At 41.1% G+C, this 24,631-nt stretch overlaps 1 protein-coding gene across 2 annotated transcripts; it reads right to left on the bottom strand.

Annotated features, from left to right (window-relative positions):
* Nucleotides 1-990: 990 nt before the first annotated feature.
* CCDC174 (coiled-coil domain containing 174) lies at nt 991-23,856 on the bottom strand. Of its 2 annotated transcripts, XM_044916273.1 has the most exons (12): nt 23,666-23,776; nt 20,941-21,045; nt 20,175-20,275; nt 15,491-15,549; nt 13,050-13,227; nt 9,927-10,022; nt 8,794-8,936; nt 8,342-8,436; nt 4,578-4,710; nt 3,629-3,634; nt 2,761-2,907; nt 991-1,770 (listed from the first exon to the last, which is right to left on the bottom strand). In XM_044916273.1, the coding sequence occupies exons 1-12, from the start codon at nt 23,705-23,707 to the stop codon at nt 1,472-1,474; spliced, it is 1,404 nt and encodes a 467-aa protein (XP_044772208.1). In that variant the 5' UTR covers nt 23,708-23,776; the 3' UTR covers nt 991-1,471. The 2 variants fall into 2 exon arrangements, with proteins under 2 accessions (XP_044772208.1, XP_021550680.1); XM_021695005.2 differs by lacking the exon at nt 3,629-3,634 and having other exon boundaries at nt 23,666-23,856.
* Between the last annotated feature and the right edge of the window lie 775 nt (nt 23,857-24,631).

Raw genomic sequence — 24,631 nt, 5'->3', positions numbered from 1 at the left:
ATATTCTGGGTCTCTTCAATTCCATACAAATTTAGGATCAGCTTATCAATTTCTGCAAAAAGGTGGCTGGGTCAGTTGATTTTAATGTATTATTTTTAAAAAGAGGTATTTGCCTGATCAGACTGACAGAATGACCCTTAGGACAGGCAACTTTACCCTTGGCACAGAGTTCAGAGGTTAAGTTTGCAAGAATTTGGGATTTTTGTCTAGTACTACTTGATATTGGAGTGACAAGACTGAGAGCAGAGGGCACTGGAGAAATCGAATTTGGAGCAAACATGAGCCTAAACAAGCTACATTTAAGTCCCAGAACTGCCGTTTGATGCCACATGACCTTGGACAAATCGTTGACCCTTTCTGGGCTCTAGTTTGCAATCTGTAATGAGCACTCCCATCAACACCACTGAAACTATGTGGATCAGAGCCCACAGGAGTAGAGGCTCCTTCTGGCACTTGGAAGATCTGCTCTAGCATGTTCTTACAGAATTCACTGGCCTGGGAGGCAGCCATTGGAGCCCTATGGGCCTGGTGGCCCACAGGCCCAACTTGTCTGGAGCTGAGAAGACACGGAGGTGCAGCAGGCAGAGGACGGGATGTATTCAGGCACAGGAAATGCTTCCGGAGCTCTGCTCACTAACTCACTGGTAGTAAAGATGAAGGGACCTCCCTGCCTCTCACTCCAGCCCAGGTCTATTTCAATTAGACTTCTGAGGTGATGTGGCTCCTGAAAGTGATGAGGGCCTACAGGGGGCACAGCAGAGAGACAGGCCCAGCTGAAAAACTAACCCTTAAGCTAAGGAGCCTCTCACTCTCTGACTCAGCGAACAGCCTCCAAATGGGACCCAGGCACTCTACACACAATGAATGCCCATAAGGCCTGTGTGCTGACAATAAAAGTGACTTCACCTTCTACCTTTCTGGATTATGAGGTTCTCTTTCCTCGTCTTCTTTATCATTTCAAATGTTATTGCTTAACAGTCCACCAGCTTCAGGGTCCCCTTGGAGACTAAACCACTTGCCCCACACAGTGTCCCCTCATTTGCCACTTTGACAGGCAAACATGCCTCCTGACAGATGCTCTATCAACTGATATGGAAGCTGAATCCTTGGAACAAAGAGAGCTGCATGCTAGTATTTACAAAAGGAAAGGAATGGAACGCTTAAATCAAATAAGCCAAGGGAGTGGGTAGGAAACAGGATTACAAACTCCTCAGGGTCATATTATGACAGCTTACACATAAATCCAGACGGACAGGTCACCATATCAATCAGAAAGAAATGAACAGCCAAGTGGCCACAGAATTCCCGAAGTACCATTCACTTTCTTCCTTGCTGACAAATCCAACCTGAAGTCTGTATCATCTAGGGAAAGGACAGGAGGAGAAAGATACTATTCTAAGTTATATTTTCCCTAATTTGGGAGAAAAAGGCACCATCACAGTATAGACCCAAGTGAGAATGGTTTTGAAGTTCATGTCACTTGTTTATAATACGATATCATATCATCCAGAGTTTCGAAAGTGACTGTGGCGGCTTGTGGTGGCCTGCTGGGGGCGGGAGTGGATGATGTATGTGAAGAGCTGGGGTCATGGCTCTGGCCAGAGCGCTGTCCTGAGTCACTCTGTGCAGGTGCAGGTCTGTTCCATGTCTGGCTACCAAAGGTACCAGTTCTCTTTTGACCCACAAAGTAATCTGATGGTGGAGCAAACTCAGGATCTCTCTCGGCCCGGAGATCTGACTGCCTCTTCGACCAGTACCCAAAGGAAAATTCTAGTAAAAATAAGAAAGAGTATTATTAGAACTGATCATTATTACTTCTCTATTATTATATATTAAAAGCCAACTCCCATTCTCTGGAGAACAAGGATAGCAATAACATAAGGTCTATGTAATGCCTACAAAAATATAAGGAAAAGGGAGTGCCTACTTCCAGATGGGGAAAAATTCAAGGAAGGCTCTGTGGGGAAGGCTGGTAGGTTCTGGAAGTACTGCCAAAAAGGCACTAAAATTATAATTGAAAGAGAAATCTAGAAAAATCAAACCCTCAGATTATTTGCTTGACATGATGTAGGTACTTCACAACAAAACACAAATTTTGACCTTTATTGAGTTTTAGAAGACACAAAAAGACACCTGTCCAAATCTCATTTGGTATTTCAGCTCTACTGCTAACAGCAGCACTAACCTAAGGCACTCGCCTATTTGCCTATCTTTTACTTGACACTTGGACCTCATCAGCTCAAACAGCATGAGCTAATGTACTATTCTAACCATCTCGTTTGAAGAGACATAAATCATAGCCTCTTCCAACAAGAAGCTGCTGTGGGCATCACGGTGTACAGATGCAGACTATTTTCAACTGAACGTAAAGGAGACGCTAAAGAACACAGAGGACATTAAAATACCAAACCTTGTAAGATTTTTAAAAGTGGCTCCTGAGAAAGGGCATTCCAAAGCTGTAAAGCCACATGGGGGTAGCACGAATTTACAAAACTTCACCCAGTGCTTCTAAAAAATTGTCCTTTTGAAATGATGTATTGTAGACCCTGGTCTTTTATGATCACACTTTCTAGTACCCCTGTTTACAAACAGCTAGTGCCTGGGTACTAAGAAGAACCCAGTCAAAAGATCTGGAGAATTCCTTAAACCTCAAGGGACCACTAAGACCCATGAGAATCATACTGAGATGAACCAGAAAAATCTCCTGTGCAAGGCCCATCACTGGAAAGGATTTATACCTTGAAGCCCATGCCCCCTTACCTTTTCCTCTGTCCCACTCTCGGACATGGGGCACTCCGGGCCTGGTATCCTTCCTCTCCTGAACAATGACTTCCACTTTGCTACTCTGGGCAGCAGTACGTGGAGTTGGCACAGCCTCTGGTTCTGGTGGCAAAGGTCCAATAACATCTATTTTTTGCCAGAGAATAAGACATTATTATAGTAAAGCTTAAAGCTATTTAAAAAATAATCAATAAATATAACATGCTAATCTTGAGAGTAAAAGTAATAACTAGTATTTGATGAGCACCTATCATGTAATTCTTGTAATAACCCTAACAAAGTCAGTATTGGTTTTTCTACTTTATAAATGAGGAAAATTAAGCTCAGAAATGCTACACAAGGAAAAAGAGACAGAGCCAGGATCCAAACCCAGGTTGGATGGATTTCAAAGTCTGTGTTTCCCACTATGGCACCCCGCTTCCCCAGACCAACAACTGAAGGGCCAGAAATCCCCAATTACTCAACTAAAGTAGGAGTCTCAGACAAAGCAAGGGGACATAGGGTGATGAAGAGCTGACGCATGGCAACAGGCCGCAGGGTATTCACCTTTGGCCAGATTTTTAAAGAAAATGGGTTTTTAAAAACCACTGTGCTGGCACTTCACATGTTGTGGAAATGACAGATGTTGAGGAGTAGAGCAAAAACAGAGTAACAGTATGCAGAGCTTAACATGTTTCAGGGACCTAGCGTCATACAAAACGGCACTGTTGACTTCCCAACTCCTCAGTGTTTCTGGTCTCCTTTCAGAGCTCAGCTGAAGCTGTGTTCAGATCCGAAGATGGCCAGTGGCTTGGCACAGGCTTCTGTTAGGGCTGGAGAGGCTGGTACATGCCCCTGACACCCACACCCCCTTCTTCCTCCTAGGAACACAACGCCCCCAGTTTCAGCTGCGGGTGTGGCCACCTCACTAGACGGGCCATTCTCCAGCCCCCTGCAGCTGCATTCGGGCCAGTGGGATGTAAACGCGTGGGTTGTGTGTACCTTCGATTCACATTCCTAAAGAAGCTGGTTCCTCTCCCCTCCTTCCCCTTCCCTGGGGCTGGGCCGCAAACAGGTGTTAGGGAACAAACCTCCACCCTGCAGGTAGAGCAACACTCTAGGGATGGCAGAAGCAGGAAGACAGGAAGAAGCTGGGCCTGGTTGACCATCTGGAGCAGAGCCACTACCTGCCTGGAAACCCACCACCTCTAAAGCATTAAAATAGAAAACAGACTTCCACCTTGTGTGAGCCAATCCATGCAGGGGTCTTGGTCAGCACAGCTTAGCCCAGACTAGGGTAACTCACACTGCAGGCAGCAAGCCAGCAGGAACACATGTAACAGTGTTTCCACACACTGTGACCTTTCGCGAGCCATCCAGGCTCATATTTGTAAATTCTTTCTTTTATTTGATTTTGTGAATATATTTCTTCTTTAAAATAAATGAATGTATAATAACCAAAAAACATATAGCCATAGCAAAAGAAATTCGGTCCAAAACGTGTGTGTACAACTGAACTTTATCTTAAAACATCTCTTCTCTCAGTTAAGTCTGTTACTAAAAAACCATGCCGTTCTATGAAGTAACACAATGTCCTGTTTGTTAGTATTTTTGTCTATAGAAAAAGATTCTTTGGAGTGTCACCCTGCACCACTCTGGTTATAAAAACCTGTTCCTGGCAGTACCTCAGAGGTACTCTGCTTGCTTAGAGAATAAAACGAAATGGCTCCTTTCCATATTGCCAGTCCTACTTGTTGAGACATCAATGGAACTAAAATTTTTCCTTTTGAAGGTCAGATACATGCGCCATGATATACCTCTATTTTCTTCCTCTGCTCCATCTTCTTTTGACTTTTTCATCTTTTTTTGTCGGAGTTTAGCAAGTCTTGCTTCTAACATAGCCTTTCGCTTTTCCTTTATGTTCTCTCGTTTTGTTCTCTGATCTGTTGTCTGAATACAAAAGAAAATTAGAACATTATTTACTGTAAGCCAAATTCACAATATTTCTGTTTAAAGGGATGAAATAATTTATTTTAAAAAGAGGCTAATTGGTTTTCATGCCACCTCTAAGAAGCTAGCCTTGAGATCTTCAAAACGCAGACCTATGAGGTCCTCTTATACAAGCCCTCTGGGTGTGTTTTCTAAGTTTAGCGAGTGTTCACAGAGCATCCTGGAATCTTCACATTCAAGGAAACCAACCAATTCTGTTCTACTCCTTAATCCCTTAAATAAATCCCTTAAATAACTCTCTATTTTCTTACCCAGGCCACTCCAAAAGTACCATATTTAAAACCAAATTTAAAACATCAAAGTTACATAAGTTACTTCTGAGCAGCTATAATTTTAAAGTCTGAAACACCAAAATAGAACAGCAAGTACCTTCGTGAAACTATAAGAGCATTCTGATACTGATAAATAATAGTGATAAAACTGTCACTATTTGCAGAAGACATGATATTATATATAGAAAACCCTAAAGATGCCACCCAAAAACTGTTAGAATAAATGGCTTCAGTAAAGTTGCAGGGTACAGGGGCACCTGGGTGGCTCAGTCAGTTAACCATCTGCCTTCAGCTCAGGTCATGATCTCAGGGTCCTGGGATCTAGCCCCATGTCGGGCTCCCTGCTCAGCGGGGAGTCTGCTTCTCCCTCTCCCTCTGCTCCTCAGACTGCTTGTCTTCTCTCTCTCAAATAAATAAATAAAATCTTAAAAAAAAAAGTTAAGGGGTACAAAATCAGCATACACAAATCTGTTGTACTTCTATAGGCTAATAAACTATCGGAAAGAAATTAAGAAAACATTCCCATTACATCAAAAAGAATAAAATGCCTAGGAATAAATTTAACCAAGGGAAACTATAAGGCAATTATGAAAGAAACTGAAGACACAAAGAAATGGAAAATACAGCATGCTCATAGATTGGCAGAATTAATACTGATAAAATGTCCATATTACCCAAAGCAATCTAAAGATTCAATGCAATCTTTATCAAAATTCCAAAAATATTTTTCATAATAATAGAACAACCCTAAGATTTATATGGAACCACAAAAGATCTTGAAAAGCCAAAGCATTCTTGAGAAAGAAGAACAAAACTGGAAGCATCAGGCTCCCTGATTCTGAACTATAGTACAAAGCTATAATAACTGAAACAGTATGATATTGGCATAAAAACAGACACAGAGATCAGCGGAACAGAAAAGGGAGCCCAGAACTAAACCCAACCATATATGGTCAATTAATTTATGCCAAAAGAACCAATAATATATAATGGGAAAAGGACAATCTCTTTAATAAATGGTGGGAAAACAGGACAGCCACATGCAAAAGAATGAAACTGGACCACTATCTTACGCCATACACAAAAATTAACTCAAAATGGACTAAAGACTTGAACATAAGACTTGAAACTATAAAACTTCTTGAAGAAAACATAGGCAGTAAGCTCCTTAACATCAGTCTTGGCCATGATTTTTTGGATGTGACACCAAAAGCAAAGGCAACAAAAGCAAAAATTAACACATGGGATTACATCTAACTAAAAAGTTTCTGCACAGCAAAGGAAACCATCAACAAAATGAAAAGACAACTTACTGAATGGGAGAAAATATTTGCAAATCATATTATCTGATAAGGGATTAATGTCCAAAATATACAGAGAACTCATACAATGCAGTACAAAAAAAAGGTGAGAAAGAAAAAACCCACAAAAACCAATCTAATTACAAAACAGGCAGATGAGAAAAAAACAGAAACAAATAAAAACAAAAAAACAAAAACCCCCCAGCAGATAACCTGAATAGACATCTTTCCAAAGAATATATACAGATGGCCAACAGACCTATAAACACATGCCGGACATCACTAATCATCAAGGGAATGCAAATCAAAACCACAGTGAGATATCACCTCACACCTGTTAGAGTGACTATTATCAAACAGACAGAAAATAAAAAGTATTGGCAAGGATGTAGAAAAAAGGGAACCCTTGTGCACTGCTGGTGGGAATGCAAACTGGTGCAGCCACTGTGGAAAACAGTATGGAGGTTCCTCAAAAAATTAAAAATAGAGTTACCATATGATCCAGCAATTCCACTTCTGCATATTTATTTGAAGAAAATGAAAAAACACTAACTTGAAAGATATCTGCACCCCCATGTTCACTGTAGAATTATAGCCAAGATATGGAAACAATCTAAGTGTCCATCAATGGATGAATAGATAAAGGCGTGTGTGTGCATGTATGTGTGTGTGTGTTTATATATATGTGGAACAGAATATCATTCAGCTATAAAAAAGAAGGAAATTTTGCCATTTGAACAACACGGATGGACCTTGAAAGCATTATGCTAAGTGAGATAAGTTAGACAGGAAAAGACAAATACAGTATGATCTCACTTATATGTGGACTCTAACCTCCACCCCCTCAAAAATCCCAAAATACAAGCTTATAGATACAGAGAACAGATTGGTGGTTGACAGAGTGGGGGGGGGGGAGGGGATGAGTGAAGGGAATCAAAAGGTACTTAAACTTCCAGTTATAAAATAAACAAGTCATGGGGATATAATGTAGCGCATGGCAACCGCAGTTAATAATACTGTAACACATATTTGAAAGTTGCTAAGAGAGTGGACCTTACAAGTTCTCAACACAAGAAAAAAAATTTTGTAACTATGCGGTGATGGATGTTAGCTAGACTTAATGTGGTGATCATTTCCCAACAGACACAAATATTGAATAGTTATGTTGTACACCTGAAAGTAATATAATGCTATGTGTCAATTTCACTTCAATTAAAAAGTAATAATAAAATATCTGGTTTATGGCTATAACATTATTAAATATCAGAAATATCAATCTTTAATAAAATTGAAAATTTGATGCACTTTTGTCCATCACTGCTCTGAATATTAACTATTAATAAATACAACATTTTTTTTAAAGATTTTATTTATTTGTCAGAGAGAGAGAGATAGAGAGCACAAGCAGGAGGAGTGGCAGGCAGAGGCACAGGCAGTGACCCAGGCGTCCCTAAATATAACATTTCTTTAAAAAAAAAAGCCATTCTGAATACCAATTTGAAAAATAGACTGTGGGGTGCCTAGGTGGCTCAGTCAGTTACACGTCTGCCTTCGGCTCAGATCATGATCTCTGGGTCCTGGGATGGAGCCCCACATCAGGCTCCCTGCTCAGCTGAGAGTCTGCTTCTCCCTCTCCCTCTGCCCCTCCCCCCACTTGGTTCTCATTCTCTTTCTCTCTTGCTCAAAAATTAATTAATTGACTTAAATAAATAAGAGATTTTTTTTTTTAAAGATTTTATTTATTTATTTGAGACAGAGAGACACAGCAGAGAGGGAACACAAGCGGGGGAGTGGGAGAGGGAGAAGCAGGCTCCCCACTGAGCAGGGAGCCCAACGCAGGGCCTGATCCCAGGACCCTGGGATCATGACCTAAGCCGAAGGGAGATGCTTAACAACTGAACCACCCAGGCGCCCCAATAGATTGTTTTTGTAATATGGTGCAACAAGAAACCAACCACTCAAATACTTCTTAACATCAATTCTGAATTTAATTTTTACCTGTTCACGCAGCATCTCTAATGTTTTCATCTGCTTATTTCTCAACTCTTTATCTCGAGCAAAAGCAAAATATCCAACACCAAGTTGCCGGGCCTCTGAAATGAATCAAATTATTCAAAAGATTAGAGTTTCCTGATTAATGAATTAGACTCAGGCTAACTTTCCTACCAAAGCTAAAAGAAACGCAGTGATATTTGGCACAAGTTTAAAAAAAAAAAAAAAAAGCAGCTAACCCAAAAAAATCTCCTTGTGATTAATAGACCCTCTGTAGGAATGATATTCCCAATATGAGTATTCTTTAGGCTATGAAGTGAACAAAGGGGATATTTTCAATTTCAAAATCAGAATCTTTTATTTCTATATAAGAGCTGCTGCTTTGTACTTCCCTTTATGCTTGCCATTAGTTCAAGATTAAAAAAAAAAAGATTTAAAAAGCTGCAAGATGATCATACCATTTTCACGAATGTCTTCATAATGGATGGGCCCCATTGGCCTTTTCAAGGCCTCTCTTTCTTCTTCCTCCCATTGCTGGCGCTGAAGTTCTTTTCTCATATCTTCGGATAATAAGGTTTTCTCATTAGCAGGACTAACGAAACTAGTAAGGGAACAGAGCAAAACTCTTTAGATAAGAGCCGTGAGACAGCAGTGCTTCAGTTCAGTAAGCTGGATCATGGACAAGCAACTTCCTTACAGAAGTTTCTGACCCAATACCACTGGGAAATTACAAAAACGGTCTTAATCTTTCTTTAATCAAGCAGCTGACTTGTTACAATAGCACACCAGAATCTTGCCTCAGCACTTGAGACAAATCCCTTTCCTTTCCACCCTGGTTCTGGGCTAAAGGGGAGGAGGCAGCAGAGCCTCCTATGCATGGTCACCTGCACAGGGCCGAGGAAGCTGCATCATGCTGCAGTCCGGGTAGCGCCTCCTGGCCTCTCTCAGATAGCTCAGGGCTTCTGCATTTCCTTCCTTGTGCTGACCCCAGGCCTATCTGAACCTAAAGGACTTGGACAAGGTGGACCTTCTCCCACCATTTTCCTCATAAAAACTGCCCTTGGTGAGGGGAATTTTATTCCCTGGAGCATGGGAACAAGTTATCTCTTCGATGTGTCTTAGGCCCTGTAAAAAAAAATCTAGCTATAAGGCCCTTACTTTAAAATGCAAAAATGTATAAAGAAAAAGTTAAAAAGCTAACTACCTCTCTGCTCCCACTTGCTATGGGATAACCAAGTATACATTCCTAAACACCTTTCTCCACAGAGGTTTGTTTGCTGGATTGGGTTCATTCTATATTTTTGACTCTGATATGAAACACCCTTCCAAATAAACAGATACAGCTCCAACTCATCCATCCGTTTTAGTAGCTACACAGTATGGATGATTAACTATTCAGGTTGTTCCCTGAGTGTGTATTATGTGTATATGCTAGCCACAAAAGAGTACTTCAGCAAATATTTTTGTATGTTAAAAAAAACCCTCCTTACTGGACCATCAAAGATAATGAACTAAAAGCAGCCTCACTCACAAAACAATCCCTGTGTCTGCATTGCAGACCTGGGCAAAGCTTTGCATATCACACACTTACAGCCTCCCTTGAAGATTTTTATCCATCTCCAGCAAATCTGGCAAATCCTTTTTCATACAGCGCCGAGATCGCCCTAAAGAATCCACATAATCCACCCTGAAATAAAAGTGAAAACATGTGAAGGCGGCTTTGTACATGACATATGGTTCCCTAAGTTAGGGAGTTGGTGCACAATAAAAAAATTAATGTAAGTCTCACTACCAAGAAACACCCTCCACCTGAGAGACCATTACCACTGATAAGAACATGATTTTTAAAGTTTAAAGTTGACACACAATAAGCTCATTATGCCCTTTATTAAACATTAGGTTTAGAAATTGCAGAAAATGATTGATCATGTATGTCTCTGATTTCAAAAATAAATACCCCATATAGACCATTGCTGCAACATCTCAGAACTGACTTCAATCTGGTTTAGACAATTCCACATATTTTATCAGCATCAGAATAACCGAGCTCTGTACCATTCTCAACTTGTTCATTTTCTCAGTCTTCCCAAATCTGACTTTTTATTCTTTTATTTCTTCTAATTGGTACAGTTCTTTCCAATTAGTAATTTCTCAAGTCATGATATTTTGAGGACCCATTAATTAGGAGGAAGCCAAGCAACACACATTTTGTACTGCAAAAGCATCCTGGCAGTGGGCCAGTCTATTATCTTTTACTTAGTTCCTCTTTCCTCATCTTTGCCCAAACTAGACAGCCAAGGGAACCAGGCAGACGGCAAGGCAAAATGAAAGACCAACTTCCCACAACAGGAAATATGGACAGATTTTCATGGAAAACATTTCAATTGCATTATGATGCAACAGATTTTTTTACTGTTTAATTATGGGCAAGGAATTTCCCAGGCTTTAGCAGGGTGCTAAAAACACAGAAAGGGGTCAGTACTGCTCGTGCAGCTCAAGGTCGGAGTCTCACATATGTGGCTTTGCTTTTGTTAGCAGTTTCTTTCCTCTTCCACATGCTGATTCCAATTGTTAGCCCATGACTTGAAAACGGAATGTTTGAGAATCTACTACTATAGTCCTAGCGCTACTTACCACAAGAAATAAAACCTCCAACTGCAGAAAGCAGTTTCTTTCCCACCCCCCCAACCCTTTTTCTAATGAATAGAAAAAGAAAATCATCTAGCCAGATGGTCTGAGTAATTATTTACAGTATTTTTGCGGAAAGATTTTCCACCACCTGGAACTTAACTACCAAAAGGATTTTACAAGTAGTTACAATTCTGGAGCTTAATTTAAAAACAAAAAAAGTGTTAGAACTGCTTGCAGTGCGTCTTCCTTCACCATATGGTGGCATGTGACACCTTCAATTGCCCTCCAAACTCTTCAAATCACTGACAAATTGCTTGTAATCATACAGGCATTAGTAAGGAAAAAAAAAGACATTAAACCTTTCAAAGGAGATGAGATTTCTGCTATGAAAAGCAATCACAGGCTATTCTGTTTCTGAAGAAGGTCTCTAAAATGTACAGATCCCATCAAAACAGAAGTGGCAAGACAGTAGTCAGCAAGTGCTCTGTGTAATCAGCAATCACTGAGCAAGCCCCAGGGAAACAATTACTTGAGGTACAAGGGTAATAAAGGAGGACTCAGAGTCATGTCATCTTCAACGAGCTCCAGGGGGAAGTTAAGGCATGTGCCCATGAAACACTTCCTAACAACAGCAGGGAGGATATAAAAAGGACCCAAAGTTTGTCTCAAATCTTCTTCTGGTAATGAGGCCAGTTGTGTGTCAATACTAAATAAAAGGTTAAGACCCAAAGGAGCTGGAAGCGTATCTAAGTGCTATCAGAGTCCGGGTGAGGGAGAAATCACTCACACTAAAAGGATGAAGAAAAGCATCCATGGTGTAGACTGCGCTGTATGTGCTTTCCTTTGGATTGCTTGTACAAGTATGCAGCCAGAAAACCTAGCCCAAAGATAAATTTTTAGAAAGCAGCTAAGCAAACATCTGTTCTATCCCAACGTGAATGTTGTTTCTGGACCACTGGGAACACCCTCAGTAGTATGAAGATGTGGGGTCCCTGTGATCCTCAGTAGCTGGCACTGCTCTCTCATGCTCATCACCGACTCCTGCCAGCAGGGCCAATAGCTAACAGAAGGTCAAGTGCTACAAACCATCTTAAGCAGTTCCTTGTTAAGACCACAATAATGAGACTATCTGAGCCTGGAAGGGAAGATGCACAGGCAGGAGGGTGGGCAGGTAGGATTATTCCCAGTCTTAAACAAAGTGTTAAGTAGAGAAAATCATCAGAAGGGAATTTTCATTCTGGTCTCTTTACTTATTGACGTATTGGTCTCATAAAGAAAAGACAAGTTTGGCTTCCCCATCATTCACCTACACGTAGATAAAATTCAGGATAATTTCAATAAAAGTTTACAGAAGGTCTGCTTATACTCCACAGACAGCAGTTTCTTGGGTAGCTTAGAATACTCTGATTTCCAAGGGAGTTTAAGGCCAAACAATCACCTGTTTTACAGGTGAGGAAACAGCCTCAGCAAGGCTGGTACTTGATCAAGGTCATATTGCCAGTGAAAGATGGAGCCAGTGCTACGCAGGTCCAAGGTCCGCAATGTGTCTACCTCACTGCTGGAAAAGGTCCCAGCCACAGTAAGGTTTACTGGACCGGCTCTGCCTGCCTCTTGTCTATGGAAATGAACATCGCCAACGGCTAGACAGTGACTCTCCCTGTCTGAATAATGACATGGGCAGCAGCCTGGGTAACAAAGGAACATGCTTCTGTCTAAACAACTCTTCCACGCCAATGAAACAGGTGTATTAATGCCTTTTGCACTTGGCTCAGTCTTGTAATTACTTCTTCTTTGGAGTTACTGTTTCTGCATCTGTAAATCCAATCTTAAAAGAAAGAAAACTGAGGAAGAATAAGGAGAAGTGGTTTGATAACATGCAAACAAATACACTTGCGGAAAATAAATACAAGTTGGGGCACCTGGCTGGCTCAGTCGAGAGAACAAGGAATTCTTGATCTTGGGGTCGTAAGTTTGGGCCCCATGTTGGACACAGAGATTACTTAAAAAAAAAAAAAAAAGTAAACGCAAGTCTGAGAATGTTAACATGACCAAATTGTGTCATTATCAAATCATTATCACCAACCATTCTTCACTGGGGTCCTGCGGAGGAGGTATATCTTTTTCAGAAAGATTTTCTTCATCATCATCTCTTTCTGCTGCCTTTCTAGAATCTCTATTGGCACCAAACACCTCCATTTCTTTGTGTTTGTCTATGATCTTCTGCGTGAAATCCACAAGGTACATATCCTCCACTTCTTCATCTAAGACAGAAAAATCAATTTTCAGATTTTTGACATTCTTTTCAAAGAAGTAAACCACAGATGGAATTGATATGAAGCAGTCACATTCACCGCTGGGCAGCTACACTGGCCCTGGACAGTTCACTAGTTGATGCATCCACCACCCCCAGCACCCCCTGAACACTTCAAAGACACGGAGCCACCATGGACCTGACAGGGAAGCTGCAAATAGGCCATCAGAAACACATAACACACAAAAAAGTCTTAAAAGTGCTTAAAGCCTTCTGTTGCCTCGTCAACCGAATGAGAGAGCAATACGGTCTTGGAATGCAATTTTCAGATCAAACCTTTTGATTTCAAGAGACTCATCCACCCGATGATAAAATGCCGAAGCAGAACTGCAATGCTCACGTTGCCAGACCAGAGCAATAGACCTTTGTTGCTACATAGTCCTCCCCAATTAAGGGGCGACATTACTTAGCCCTAATTATACTGCCATGGTATAGGTTTTAAGGATCACTGTATAGGGTAAAAGAAGTCATCTGAATTCTTTTCAACCCGATGAACACCACTTTCAGGCAAGGTATAGTGCGAGGATCTGCAGGGCACACAGAGACGTGTGGCTTGTGATCTGCCTGAGCTAAAACATACACTGAAAGTTAAATAACAATCCATGACTTTAATTTAACCCAAGATAGTTGATGTACTCAAAATAAGGTTTATGTGAAGTTTCACTATGCTGGATTTTTAAAATTAATTAATTAATTAATTAATTAATTAAGATTTTATTTATTTATTTGACAGAGAGAGACACAGCCAGAGAGGGAACACAAGCAGGGGGAATGGGAGAGGGAGAAGCAGGCTTCCCGCGGAGCAGGGAGTCCGACGCGGGGCTCGATCCCAGGACCCTGGGATCATGACCTGAGCCGAAGGCAGACGCTTAACGACTGAGCCACCCAGGCGCCCCACTATGCTGGATTTTAGACAGTCACTTCAGTTCTTCTCTGAGGACAGTACTGAGCTGTATGGAGCAGACACTAGGCTCCATGTCCCCAGTACTGGTGTTGAGCCCCAGTGTAGAGGGGAGAATAACTGAGGCTCCAAAACTCAACTTGCCCAAACTCGCGGGGCCACTATGCCCATCAGGGCCTGCTGTTTTGGACAGAACCAAATCCCCACATCCACAGGCCTTTGGACCTGATTTCTTGATTAACAATACAAGTCAAGTTTGCATCAAAAGTAAAAGACTTTGATTTTTTTTAAAGCCACAAAATAACTCACATGAGAAAGAGATGTGCATTCCCAGAGCAGAGTTATAAGACCACATAATAGTGAGGTCTCCCGGTTAAAGGACACCCTGCTGCTTCTTCAGGAAGAAGACATGGCCTCTCCCCATGTCCCCTAGCTTTGAGAGTGCCTGACTCTCCCCCACGGGGCTCCCTGCCATGCAGGGAACATGCCTCTGCCATCTGGGAAGAGGGAGTTTGGCTGTCTGGGTAGCCAATGACCAGGGTTCCAGCCCTGCCTCTCTACTGCTGCCCCCTTCCCAGCCCATCAGGCCCAGCCACGCTAGTCTGTCCTGCCGACACTGGCCCTCCCTCTCCTCCCTCTGAGGATCTGCTCTCACCACTCTCCCCCTGCAGAATCCCTTTCTCCAGCTATCCAAAGCCTTTAAGACCCTATCAGAGCCTACCTTCTCCCTAAAGACTTCCCTACATGCCTTTTGGCAATGAAATACACAGTGCCTTGTAAAATCTCTTCTGCTATCTAACTGTAGGCTGGGTTTTATTTTTCTGGAGGGTATGAGGAAAGGGGGATTTTTTTATTATTTTAGAAGGAATTACAGGCACATCACAGAAAAAATAGAAAATAAGGAAAAGGAAACATAACTCCAACACGCTGATATACCCATAACTCCTCCCAGTCTTTTTTTAACATAGCTATAAGAGTTTATAATGCTAGTCTATTTAGACCTCGTTTCCTACCTTTGCTTCAGTCTGCATCATTGGCCTCCATTGATGACGACCCCCTTGAGGGCAGAGGCAGAGAATCTGGCTTATACTGCCCTTGTTTGTCCCCTTAGAGCACCTAACACAGCCTGGCACACAGTAGGCAATCAACAGTTACTGCGGATTTTCTTGTCTCCATGCCAGCAGAGAAAATAATCTGTGTTATTCCTTAAATTTCCTCCCTGTTCTTACGGTTATCCTAACAAATAACAAAATACTATAGGGCTGTATAAGTTACAGAAAATAGAGAAGTATAAATAAATTATTGTATTTACCTATAAAGTCTCCTTTAGTCATTTTCTCATATAATTTGGCTTTTTCTTCCAATTTCTCCCTAGGAGAAAAAAAGACAAGTATTAGAAGTGGTCCAACACCTGCCACTCCTGCTAAGGCTGCCTGCGTGTCGTGCCCTGCACAAGAGGCCCGTCTGATGATGCAGCGGCTGTACCTCAAGCTGACCACCCCACCCTAAGGGGACCCTCAGACCCAGCGACGCCCGCTTTGTCGACTAAGCGTCAGTTCTATGAGAACAGGCTCATGTTTCTCTTATTTATGACTGTAGCCCAGGGCCTAAAACAATACCTGGCACAAGTTCTCAATCAGTACCTGAAAATAAATAATGAAGTAAGATTCCAGGTGCAAATGCGAAGTACAACCTAAGTTAAATGCCAAAAAAAGGAGAGAGATGTCCAAACAAAAACATTTTCTATACATAACCTTCCAAATAGATCACCAAATTCAATGTAAACTCTTTGCATTACTGTTTTCAGACAAGGGTCCCTGGTCATCCATGGCTTATTAGGCTTCTCTAAGGTAGCTAAAGACCAACTTCTTACAAGTCTCTTAAAAATATAGTATCTGACAAATGTAGTGATCCGAAGGGGCACCTGCACCCCAATGTTTATAGCAGCAATGTCCACAATAGCCAAACTGTGGAAAGAGCCCAGATGTCCACCGAGAGATGAATGGATAAAGAAGGTGTGGTATACATATACAATGGAATATTACTCAGCCATCAGAAAGGATGAATACCTACCATTTGCATCGACAGGGATGGAACTGGAGGACATGCTAAGTGACATAAGTCAAGCAGAGAAAGACAATAGAGGATCATCGGGGAAGAGAGGAAAAAAATAAAACAAGACAAAACCAGAGAGGGAGACAAACCATAAGAGACTCTTCTTAAACAAAGGAAACAAACTGAGGGTTGCTGGAGGGGAGGGGGTGGAAGGCTGGAGTAACTGGGTGATGGACATTAAGGAGGGCATGTGATGTAATGAGCACTGGGTGTTGTCTAAGACTGATGAATCACAGATCTGTACCTCTGAAACCAATAATACATTATATGTTAATTAACGGAACTTAAATTTTAAAAATGGTAAAAAATATATATATATCTGTTTTATACAAAGCATGAATAATTTATTTGTGACACACAGCTAATAAAAAACAAACATCAACCCTGGTATTTCAATAAAGCAGCCTCTCTGCTCACATTAATTCTGATGATGTTTATTTTTTAGTGGGTACAGACCCAGTAAGACGGCTGGCAATTCTTTATTCTGGAAATACTTAATGATGGCAAAGAGAAGTCCCAAAAAGGTCATCTGAGCTTTTGCCTGTGAAGAATCACACTTAATCACAATGGAAAATTTCATTTCTAATGGCGTCCCAAGACAATAAAGTCCCTTGGTCACACGGCTGTGTGCTCTGGAGCGACTTACCTCACCTCTCTTGTACCCCCAATTCCTAAATCTGGAATAGATGAAAAAAACAGCACTCCCTCTTAGGGTGGTCACGACGAGTGCCTAGACCACCCCTGAAAGCTTGCCGTCAGTTACAGCATGTGCTTCTCTGCCATGTGGGTCAGAAAGATTCCTCTCCCATTTTACACATTCATTCCACGGGCACTGCTTCCAGGCCTCCTCTGTGCCAAGCACTGTTTCAGGCACCAAGGGCTCGGCAGTCAACGAGACACAGTCCCCACGCTCAAAGAGTTCTTGTTATAGAAGGGGAGAAGGACAGTAACGAATCAATGAGAACGAGGATTTCAGACAAGTGCTGTGAAGGGGAGGAAATAAAAGCAGTTTTCACCACTGGAGGCCCTTCAACTCCCAAAAGGTTAATTTGCCCTATATCAGAGGGGGCTTAATGTAATAACCTCTGTCATTATAGACTCTTACTTTTTCATGAAAATAAAAAGTAAGAGTCTATAATTTTTTTTTAATTAAAAAAAACAAAACACAAAAAAACAGGTGTCAGGACAGAGTAACCGGGCGGACACTAAGCTAGAAAAGGAAGCCCGGGGAAACCTCTCTGAAGGTGACATTTGAGCTAAGGCTTATAGAGCAAGAAGCCAACCATGAGAGGATCTTGGGAAGAAAGCAAGTGAGGCAGAGGAAAGAGGAGGTGGGAATGAGCTTGGTATGTTCAAGCAGAGACCAGAGCGGTGGAGGATGCTGAGCACAGGAGAGAGGGGCACAAAATAAGGACAGAGAAAGGCAGGTACAGGAATGCATGGGAAAGGATAAGGAGTCTGGATGCAGTGTAACAGAAAGAAGATGGCAGAAGAGTCTACAAATGAATAATGGAGATCAAGCAAGATATCAGAGAAATGGCCACTGGATTTAGTAGATGAGGAAGTCATTAGAGACTTCAAGGAACAATTTCTTCAGTCGAGTAAGAAAGATGGAATTCAGAGGGCAAGAGCATGGGACACTTATCTGAAACTACTATGTGCCAGACACTACATAACTCCTTTAATCCCCTCAAGAGCTCCAGGAGCTGAGTATAAACTGCCTCACTTCACAGATAAGAAAAATCTCAATGGAGAAGTAACTTGCCTAAGGCCTTACACCCTCATGGGACTGCCCCTGCCTGTTTTGAGCTCTGGGGAGACGCAGAAGTCCTGCAGACCAAGGAAAGACTTGATTCCTCACAAGCGCAGTGAAGCCAAAGTATTACATTAACAGGTCATTGAACAGAAAAAAAATCACAGCAAAGTACCTGGGGAAACTCTTGTTATACAGAGTTTATACATTTATAAAGAATAAAAGATTACAGTACCTTTCAACAAATTAGAATTCTGAGAATATGTCCAGTAGGTGAGAAAGATGTCTCAAAAATTAACATATCCCATGTCTGCTGGGAACAGGTCAAATACCAAGAAAAACAATCCCCCAAATGTGCTAATATCCTGCCTCTTTTTTTCAGACCCAGAAGAGCTGAGCAACCTTAGTGACCACTGTTTGCTACTGCAGTTTTTATTATGCAATAGATCCAAAAGCACATGAGTCATGACAGACATTAAAACTTGGGGTTCTCTCTGAATCTAGAGTGATACTGCAAATAAGGGAGAGTTCTTTACAGAAGAATGTCAGCTAATAAATGGAATGAAAAATAAAGATGGAATGAAAGAATCAGAAAAATCATCACTTTGAAATACCAACGTAATAACGATGTGGAAATATGTTGGTGAACAAGCATAGTCTCAGAGTTTCCCTCCTTAGATTATTATTAATTACAAATGGGGACAAGCACCTTTACAGTGGAAAAATCTAGCAGGCCTAACTTAACTGAGTGATCAAACTTTATCACCAATAAAAACTCAAACTGACATTGTGAACCTCTTGCTGTGATCTAACAGGAAGGACACACCATGTACATCATATTCTTAAGCAAAAGCAGTTAATGTGACTCTAATCAGATTATGGGACACTGCAGATCAACAGGTCTGGATTCTTCAAGAACAGCAATGGTATAACAGACAACAAAAAGGCATGGGAATTAGTCTAGATTAAAAGAGACTAAAGAAATATGCCATCTGGGGTGCCTGGCTGGCTTAGAGGAGTGTACATCTCGATCTCAGGGTTGTGAGTTCGAGCCTCACGTTGGGTGTAGATTACTAAAAAAAAAAAAAAAAAACTTTTAAAAAAAGAAAGAAAGCCATGCTATAACCAAAATGTCTCCCTCTTAAAGAGAAAAAGCAAGAAAAATATGAAAACTAAATTCAATGTGCAATCTTTGAATTCTGGATTAAATTTAAAAAAAACTATAAAGGACTTAATTGTATCAGGATAATTGGTGAACTCTGCCTATAGACCATATAATAGATAATATTATTTTATTGGTGTTAAATTTCTTAGGTATGACAGCATTATTGTAGTGATGTAGGAGAATGTCCTTGCTCTTAGTGGATACATACTGAAATATTTTGAGGCAAAGTATCATGATGTTTAACAAAGTTTCTCTATACACACACAAAGAAGAGAGAAAGAGAGAAGCAAAAGCAGATGTGGAAAAACATTAATTGGTGAACTTAGGTAAAAAGTATTAGAAGATTCATTGTACTCTTCTTTCAACTATTCTGTTGTTTTCAAGTTTTTCAAAATAAAAAGCTAGGGGGAAAATTTAGTTTCTAAATGCTACTGTCACATTACCTAGTAGCCCAGAGCCACACCACCACGTGGACACTTCTTAAACACTTGTTGATGATCTTAGAGCCTAACAAAGGCTCAAAGTGGGACTCTGTTTCATCTTTCAGACTGCGGTTATGTCTTCTCTTAAGACTACAAATACAGGGGCGCCTGGGTGGCTCAGTTGGTTAAGCGACTGCCTTTGGCTCAGGTCATGATCCTGGAGTCCCGGGATCGAGTCCTGCATCGGGCTCCCTGCTCGGCAGGGAGTCTGCTTCTCCCTCTGACCCTCCCCCCCATCATGTGCTCTCTCTCATTCTCTCTGTCTCAAATAAATAAATAAAATCTTTAAAAAAAAAAAAAAAAAGACTACAAATACATCTGCAAATTATATTATTCTTAGAGTCTATTTTATATTTATAGAGCATATGACTGAAAAGATGACAAAATTAAAACTGTAAATCCAGAAGCGTAAAAGTGGAACTCTCACTTCTTTGCTTGGGTAGCCTCAGAGGCAACTACAGTTAGCAGAGCTTAACTTTACCTTGCTTTGTCTAAAGTCTTCTGTTCCTCGATCTTCTGTTCTGCATCCTTCTCAGCTCGATTTGAAACTCCTGCATTCTGTTTGCTCCAGATACTTGGTTTCTGCAGCATATTTATTTAAAAAGACAAAACAGAACCAAGTGATTGCAAAACAAAAATCTCTACTTACACATCGGAAGAAAAAAAAACCGGATTAGATCTTATGAATCAATGGAGAAAACTAGATCTGACAGCCAACCTATGTCGTGCAAATAGACTATACAAGGAAAAGCTAGTGCTGAAAAAAAAAAAGCCCTAAATTATATAAAGAATTCCTTTACAAGATAGTTACTTATCTATTATCTCCTGAATGATTACAACTTAATTCAATAGATTTAGTAATATAAGTAATAAATACCACAACCTATTCACAACTGTTAAAGACCCTGACATTTTCTGCTATATTGCTATATTATCTAATTGTTTATCTGTTTGGATTAATAATACCTATACAGCAATCTTCCATGAGAATGTACACAAACCACTAATTAAAACATGCACTCTTCCAAAAGAAGAGCTAAGTAATTATAGTATTATAATGCTCTAATTTCTTTTAAATGCTCTAATTTCTATTTTAATATAAAACATTTTATGCAGATGGTCAGCTACAAGGGAGTTTCCTTTAATTTTTATATGTAGCAGAGACCAGGACATTTTCAAAAAAACCTAGGTATGGTATAATTCCCCCATATTTGGAATTAATGGAGATAACTAGATCTTATTTTTACCTTATTAGTTGTTTTTGGTTTTCCCAAAACGCCAGAATCTTTTAGAAGTTTTTCTTGTTTGAATTCTTCTTGTTTTCGGAAGAGTTCAGCCTTAAGGTCTACCAACTAGAATAAAACCAATAAGCAAACAAAAACATTTAATTAATTCTAATGACTGACTAGATTTCCAAGTTCTTGTAATTCTCAAAGTAAGATTTAAAGTTCCTATAAATGGACCATAATGGATACAAAATTAAATGTCTGAATGTACAAAATAAAACCAAGTCATACTGCATTCCAGTTCTGTTGGTAATGTATTTCTACCCTAACCTTCAATACTGGACTAAGGGGAGAGTGATTAAGCAAAGTAAATGAAATTTGCATCTGTTAGATTCACACTGAACTAACAACTTTAAGGGACACCTGGGTGGCTCAGTCGGTTAAGTGGCTGCCTTCCACTCAGGTCCTGATCCCAGGGTCCAGGGTCCTGGGATCAAGGCCCACATCAGGCTCCTTGCTCAGCGGGAAGCCTGCTTCTCCCTCCACCTGCTGTTCCCCTGCTTGTGCTTTCTCTCTCTCTCTCTCTGACAAATAAACAAAATCTTAAAAAAAAAAAAAAAGAACTAACAACTTTAAATACCTTCTCTCTGCCTGACACTGTACTTGGCTTTTTTATACTGTAATCTCATTTAATCATCAAAATTTATTATTTCTGTCTTTGTTCAGCAACTATCTGAGCACTGAAGAATAGGATACAAACATGAAATAGACATTCTCCTGCCTCAAACAGTTACAACCTAATTTAAAAAAAAAAGGTAACTTATAATACCAGTAAAATGTAATAAATGACTTCAAGAGTGGAAGAAAACAGGGGCACCTGACTGGCTCAGGGGGTGAAGCATGAGACTCTTGATCTTGGGGTTGTGAGTTCCAGCCCCACACTGTGTGTAGAGATTACTTAAAAAAATCTTTAAAAAGGTGGGGGGAGGTGGTAGAAGAAAAGAGCATAAAAGTTCAGCTACAGGAGCATTTCCTTCTGTCCACAGTGATCAGAGACAGCTTTGAGCTGAGCCTTAAAAGATAGGCAAGGGGCGCCTGGCTGGCTCAGTCAGAGGAGTGTGTAACTCTTGATCTCAGGGTCATGAGTTTTGAGCCCCATGTTGGGTGTAGAGATTACTTAAATAAATAAAACTTAAAAAAAAAAGAGAGAGGCAAGATTTCAACAGCTAGAAATAAAGTGGATTGAGTGAATGAGAAGAGCTCCAAGTTTATGTATGTTCTAGAAACTGTAAGTTTAGTTGAATCATAGGGTTCAAGAACAGGAAAGGCCAGGGCAAAAGGAACAGGGCAGTTGGGTGAATATCCATGCCTATCTCTCACTTGTACCAATCACCACTGTGTACTCCGCAAAGAAAGATAAAATGACAGTTCCCTTTTTAAAGGTCCAGATACAGCTCCCTATAAATCAGATACTTATAAAGCCCAGCATCACAGACTGACTTCTAAGGGAAATCAAAATGACTGAGTTCAATGATCTATTTTGGAAGGCAGGGATTTAATAACGCTAAGGGCAGTTTCATCCCAGGACATACTAAGTTTCTAAACACAAAAACTTTAGTCCCTTCTTCTGAGCCTTCTTCACTGTAACAATTTTCTAGCCACACATTTTCCTCTTCTATGACTACTTTTGAGTTTTAAAAGGAAGATGCTCTGAAAACTGTCCATTTCCAGATGGCATTTCTACTACAGTTATTGCTAAATTTTAACCTGTCAGGATAGAATAACTTTAATATTTATAGCTTTTTGATTCCTTATGCGCAACCATAATAACCAGTACTAATTTTCAATATTAGACAAGGAAAAGAGACTCAAATATTGGGACACATAGTAGTTTTCCTTTGCACTCCCTTTGCATCCTAATACTTTGCAGGTAATTGAAGATTAAATCAAAGATCAGGCAATTTGCTCTCATGTAACAGAAAAGGCAGTAGCTCTGATGACAAACAGCCTGAGTGCGCCAGTTCTATCACTAAGAATTCTGTATGTAAGATGGGGAAAGCCACTTTCCCTTACTGGGCCTCAAATTTATCAGCTATAAAACACGGATATTAATAGCACCTACTCTCTAAAGCAGCTGAGAGGATTCAATGAGACAATGCACAGAAACGTACTCCGAGCAGGTTTTCTTCCTCGAAGTAGCTACTTTAACAAAACTGCTTACATCCTGCTAGACCTTACAGCCCGCAGGCACCGCAACCTACGAGTGCATTGACAACTGTTTAGTTCCTGATCGGGACGCTGGGCGCTCTCGGATCCCGGGGAATAAGTCACCCTCTCTCATGTTCTGGGAGGACCTTGCTGGTCCCTGGACTGGAAAGGAAACGAGGAAGGGGAATGTGTCAGCACAGCAAGCACAGAGGGAGACAGGACTGGCAAGGAGGCCTGGCCCGGTTGTCGCAGAGGGGAGGCAGGGACACTCTTAAACGGGAAAAGACACCAGGTTCAGGTCTGTATCTAAGGAGGGAATCCTGGTCCGGGTGTACGTCCGAGGGGAGAAGCCAAGTACGGGGTCCTGTAAGTACGAAAAGTTGGCCCGGGTCCCCAACTGAGAAAAGCCAGGTCTGGGTTCCTGTTTGAGGGAAGGCCAGGTCTGGGTCTCCCGAGTGAAGAAACAAGGTCGAGATTCTTGTCTAGTGGACATGAGGAGAACTCGGAGCCCCGTAACATCATTTGTGCCCGCACTCACCGAGGAGGCCGTAACATCCAAAGGCTTTTTCCTCCGGTCCATTCTGGCGCCAGAGCGTCTCAGCGCAAAGCTGGACCCCGCACAGTCTCCCGCAGGCCTCAAACGCCTGTGTTCGGCACAACCGGAAGTGTCTGTAATAATAGCGACGATAAGTATGCGACGCTGGCGCCATCTTGGAAAGGTCCGATGTTGTGCGTATTGCGTCTGCCACCATTTTGAGAGAGTCAAAGAATGCCCAGGGTTAAGGCCGTCTTGAAGAAAGAGGAAGGATAACAGGGCTAGTGTTGGCGCCATCTTGAGAAGGGCGGAATGTGGCTTTCAGAGCAATGGACGCCATCTTGAGTGGGGCAGATTGGGTGTTGGGGTGGCGCCATCTTGGGGAGGGCGTAGTGACCACAAATGTTCGTGATGAAAAGAAAGGTGGATTGGTAGGACTGGAAAGATCTAAATGCCGTTTGAAGACCTGCGGTATGACTGGCACTGTCTGGTGCTTCTCACACGTTAACTTATTTAATTCTCACAAGAACCATATGTGATTATATTATACAGGATTATTATATTAAGCTTGGTAGAAATGATAATAATAGAAAGCACTAATATAGTGCTTACTATGTGCCACTTTACATATTTCAGCTGGTAAGAACATGAACTCCAGAGGCCAGTTTCCTGGCTTCCAATTGCACTTACTGTTCATGTGGCTTTGGGAAAGTTACTTAACTTCTCTGTGCCTCAATTTCCAAATGGGAATAAAATAGTATCTACTTCATGGGATTTAATGAGAATGAAATAAGTTAAATGAGCTAGTCTTGATGAAAATATTGATTGTGTTAGACAGACTAATGACCCCCTGCCAAAGGTGTCCGTCTTTTAATCCCCAAAACCTGTGAATATGTTACCTCTCCGGCAAAAGGGAATTTGCAGCCATGATTAAATTAAAGATCTTGAGATGGGGAGATTATCTGGATA

Source organism: Neomonachus schauinslandi, chromosome 1 (assembly GCF_002201575.2).
Source record: "Neomonachus schauinslandi chromosome 1, ASM220157v2, whole genome shotgun sequence".
In the NCBI taxonomy this organism is placed as follows: domain Eukaryota; kingdom Metazoa; phylum Chordata; class Mammalia; order Carnivora; family Phocidae; genus Neomonachus; species Neomonachus schauinslandi.
This window is presented reverse-complemented; position numbering and strand designations above follow the sequence as displayed.

Excerpts from the sequence above, each read along its gene's own strand:
- CCDC174 (XM_044916273.1), bottom strand. The coding sequence starts at position 23,707 with ATGGACCGGAGGAAAAAGCCTTTGGATGTTACGGCCTCCTCG. Across the intron at positions 21,046-23,665 it reads TGGATGTTACGGCCTCCTCG|TTGGTAGACCTTAAGGCTGA; the intron begins GTGAGTGCGGGC and ends GTTTTATTCTAG. Across the intron at positions 8,437-8,793 it reads TGAAGACATTCGTGAAAATG|AGGCCCGGCAACTTGGTGTT; the intron begins GTATGATCATCT and ends GATTCATTTCAG.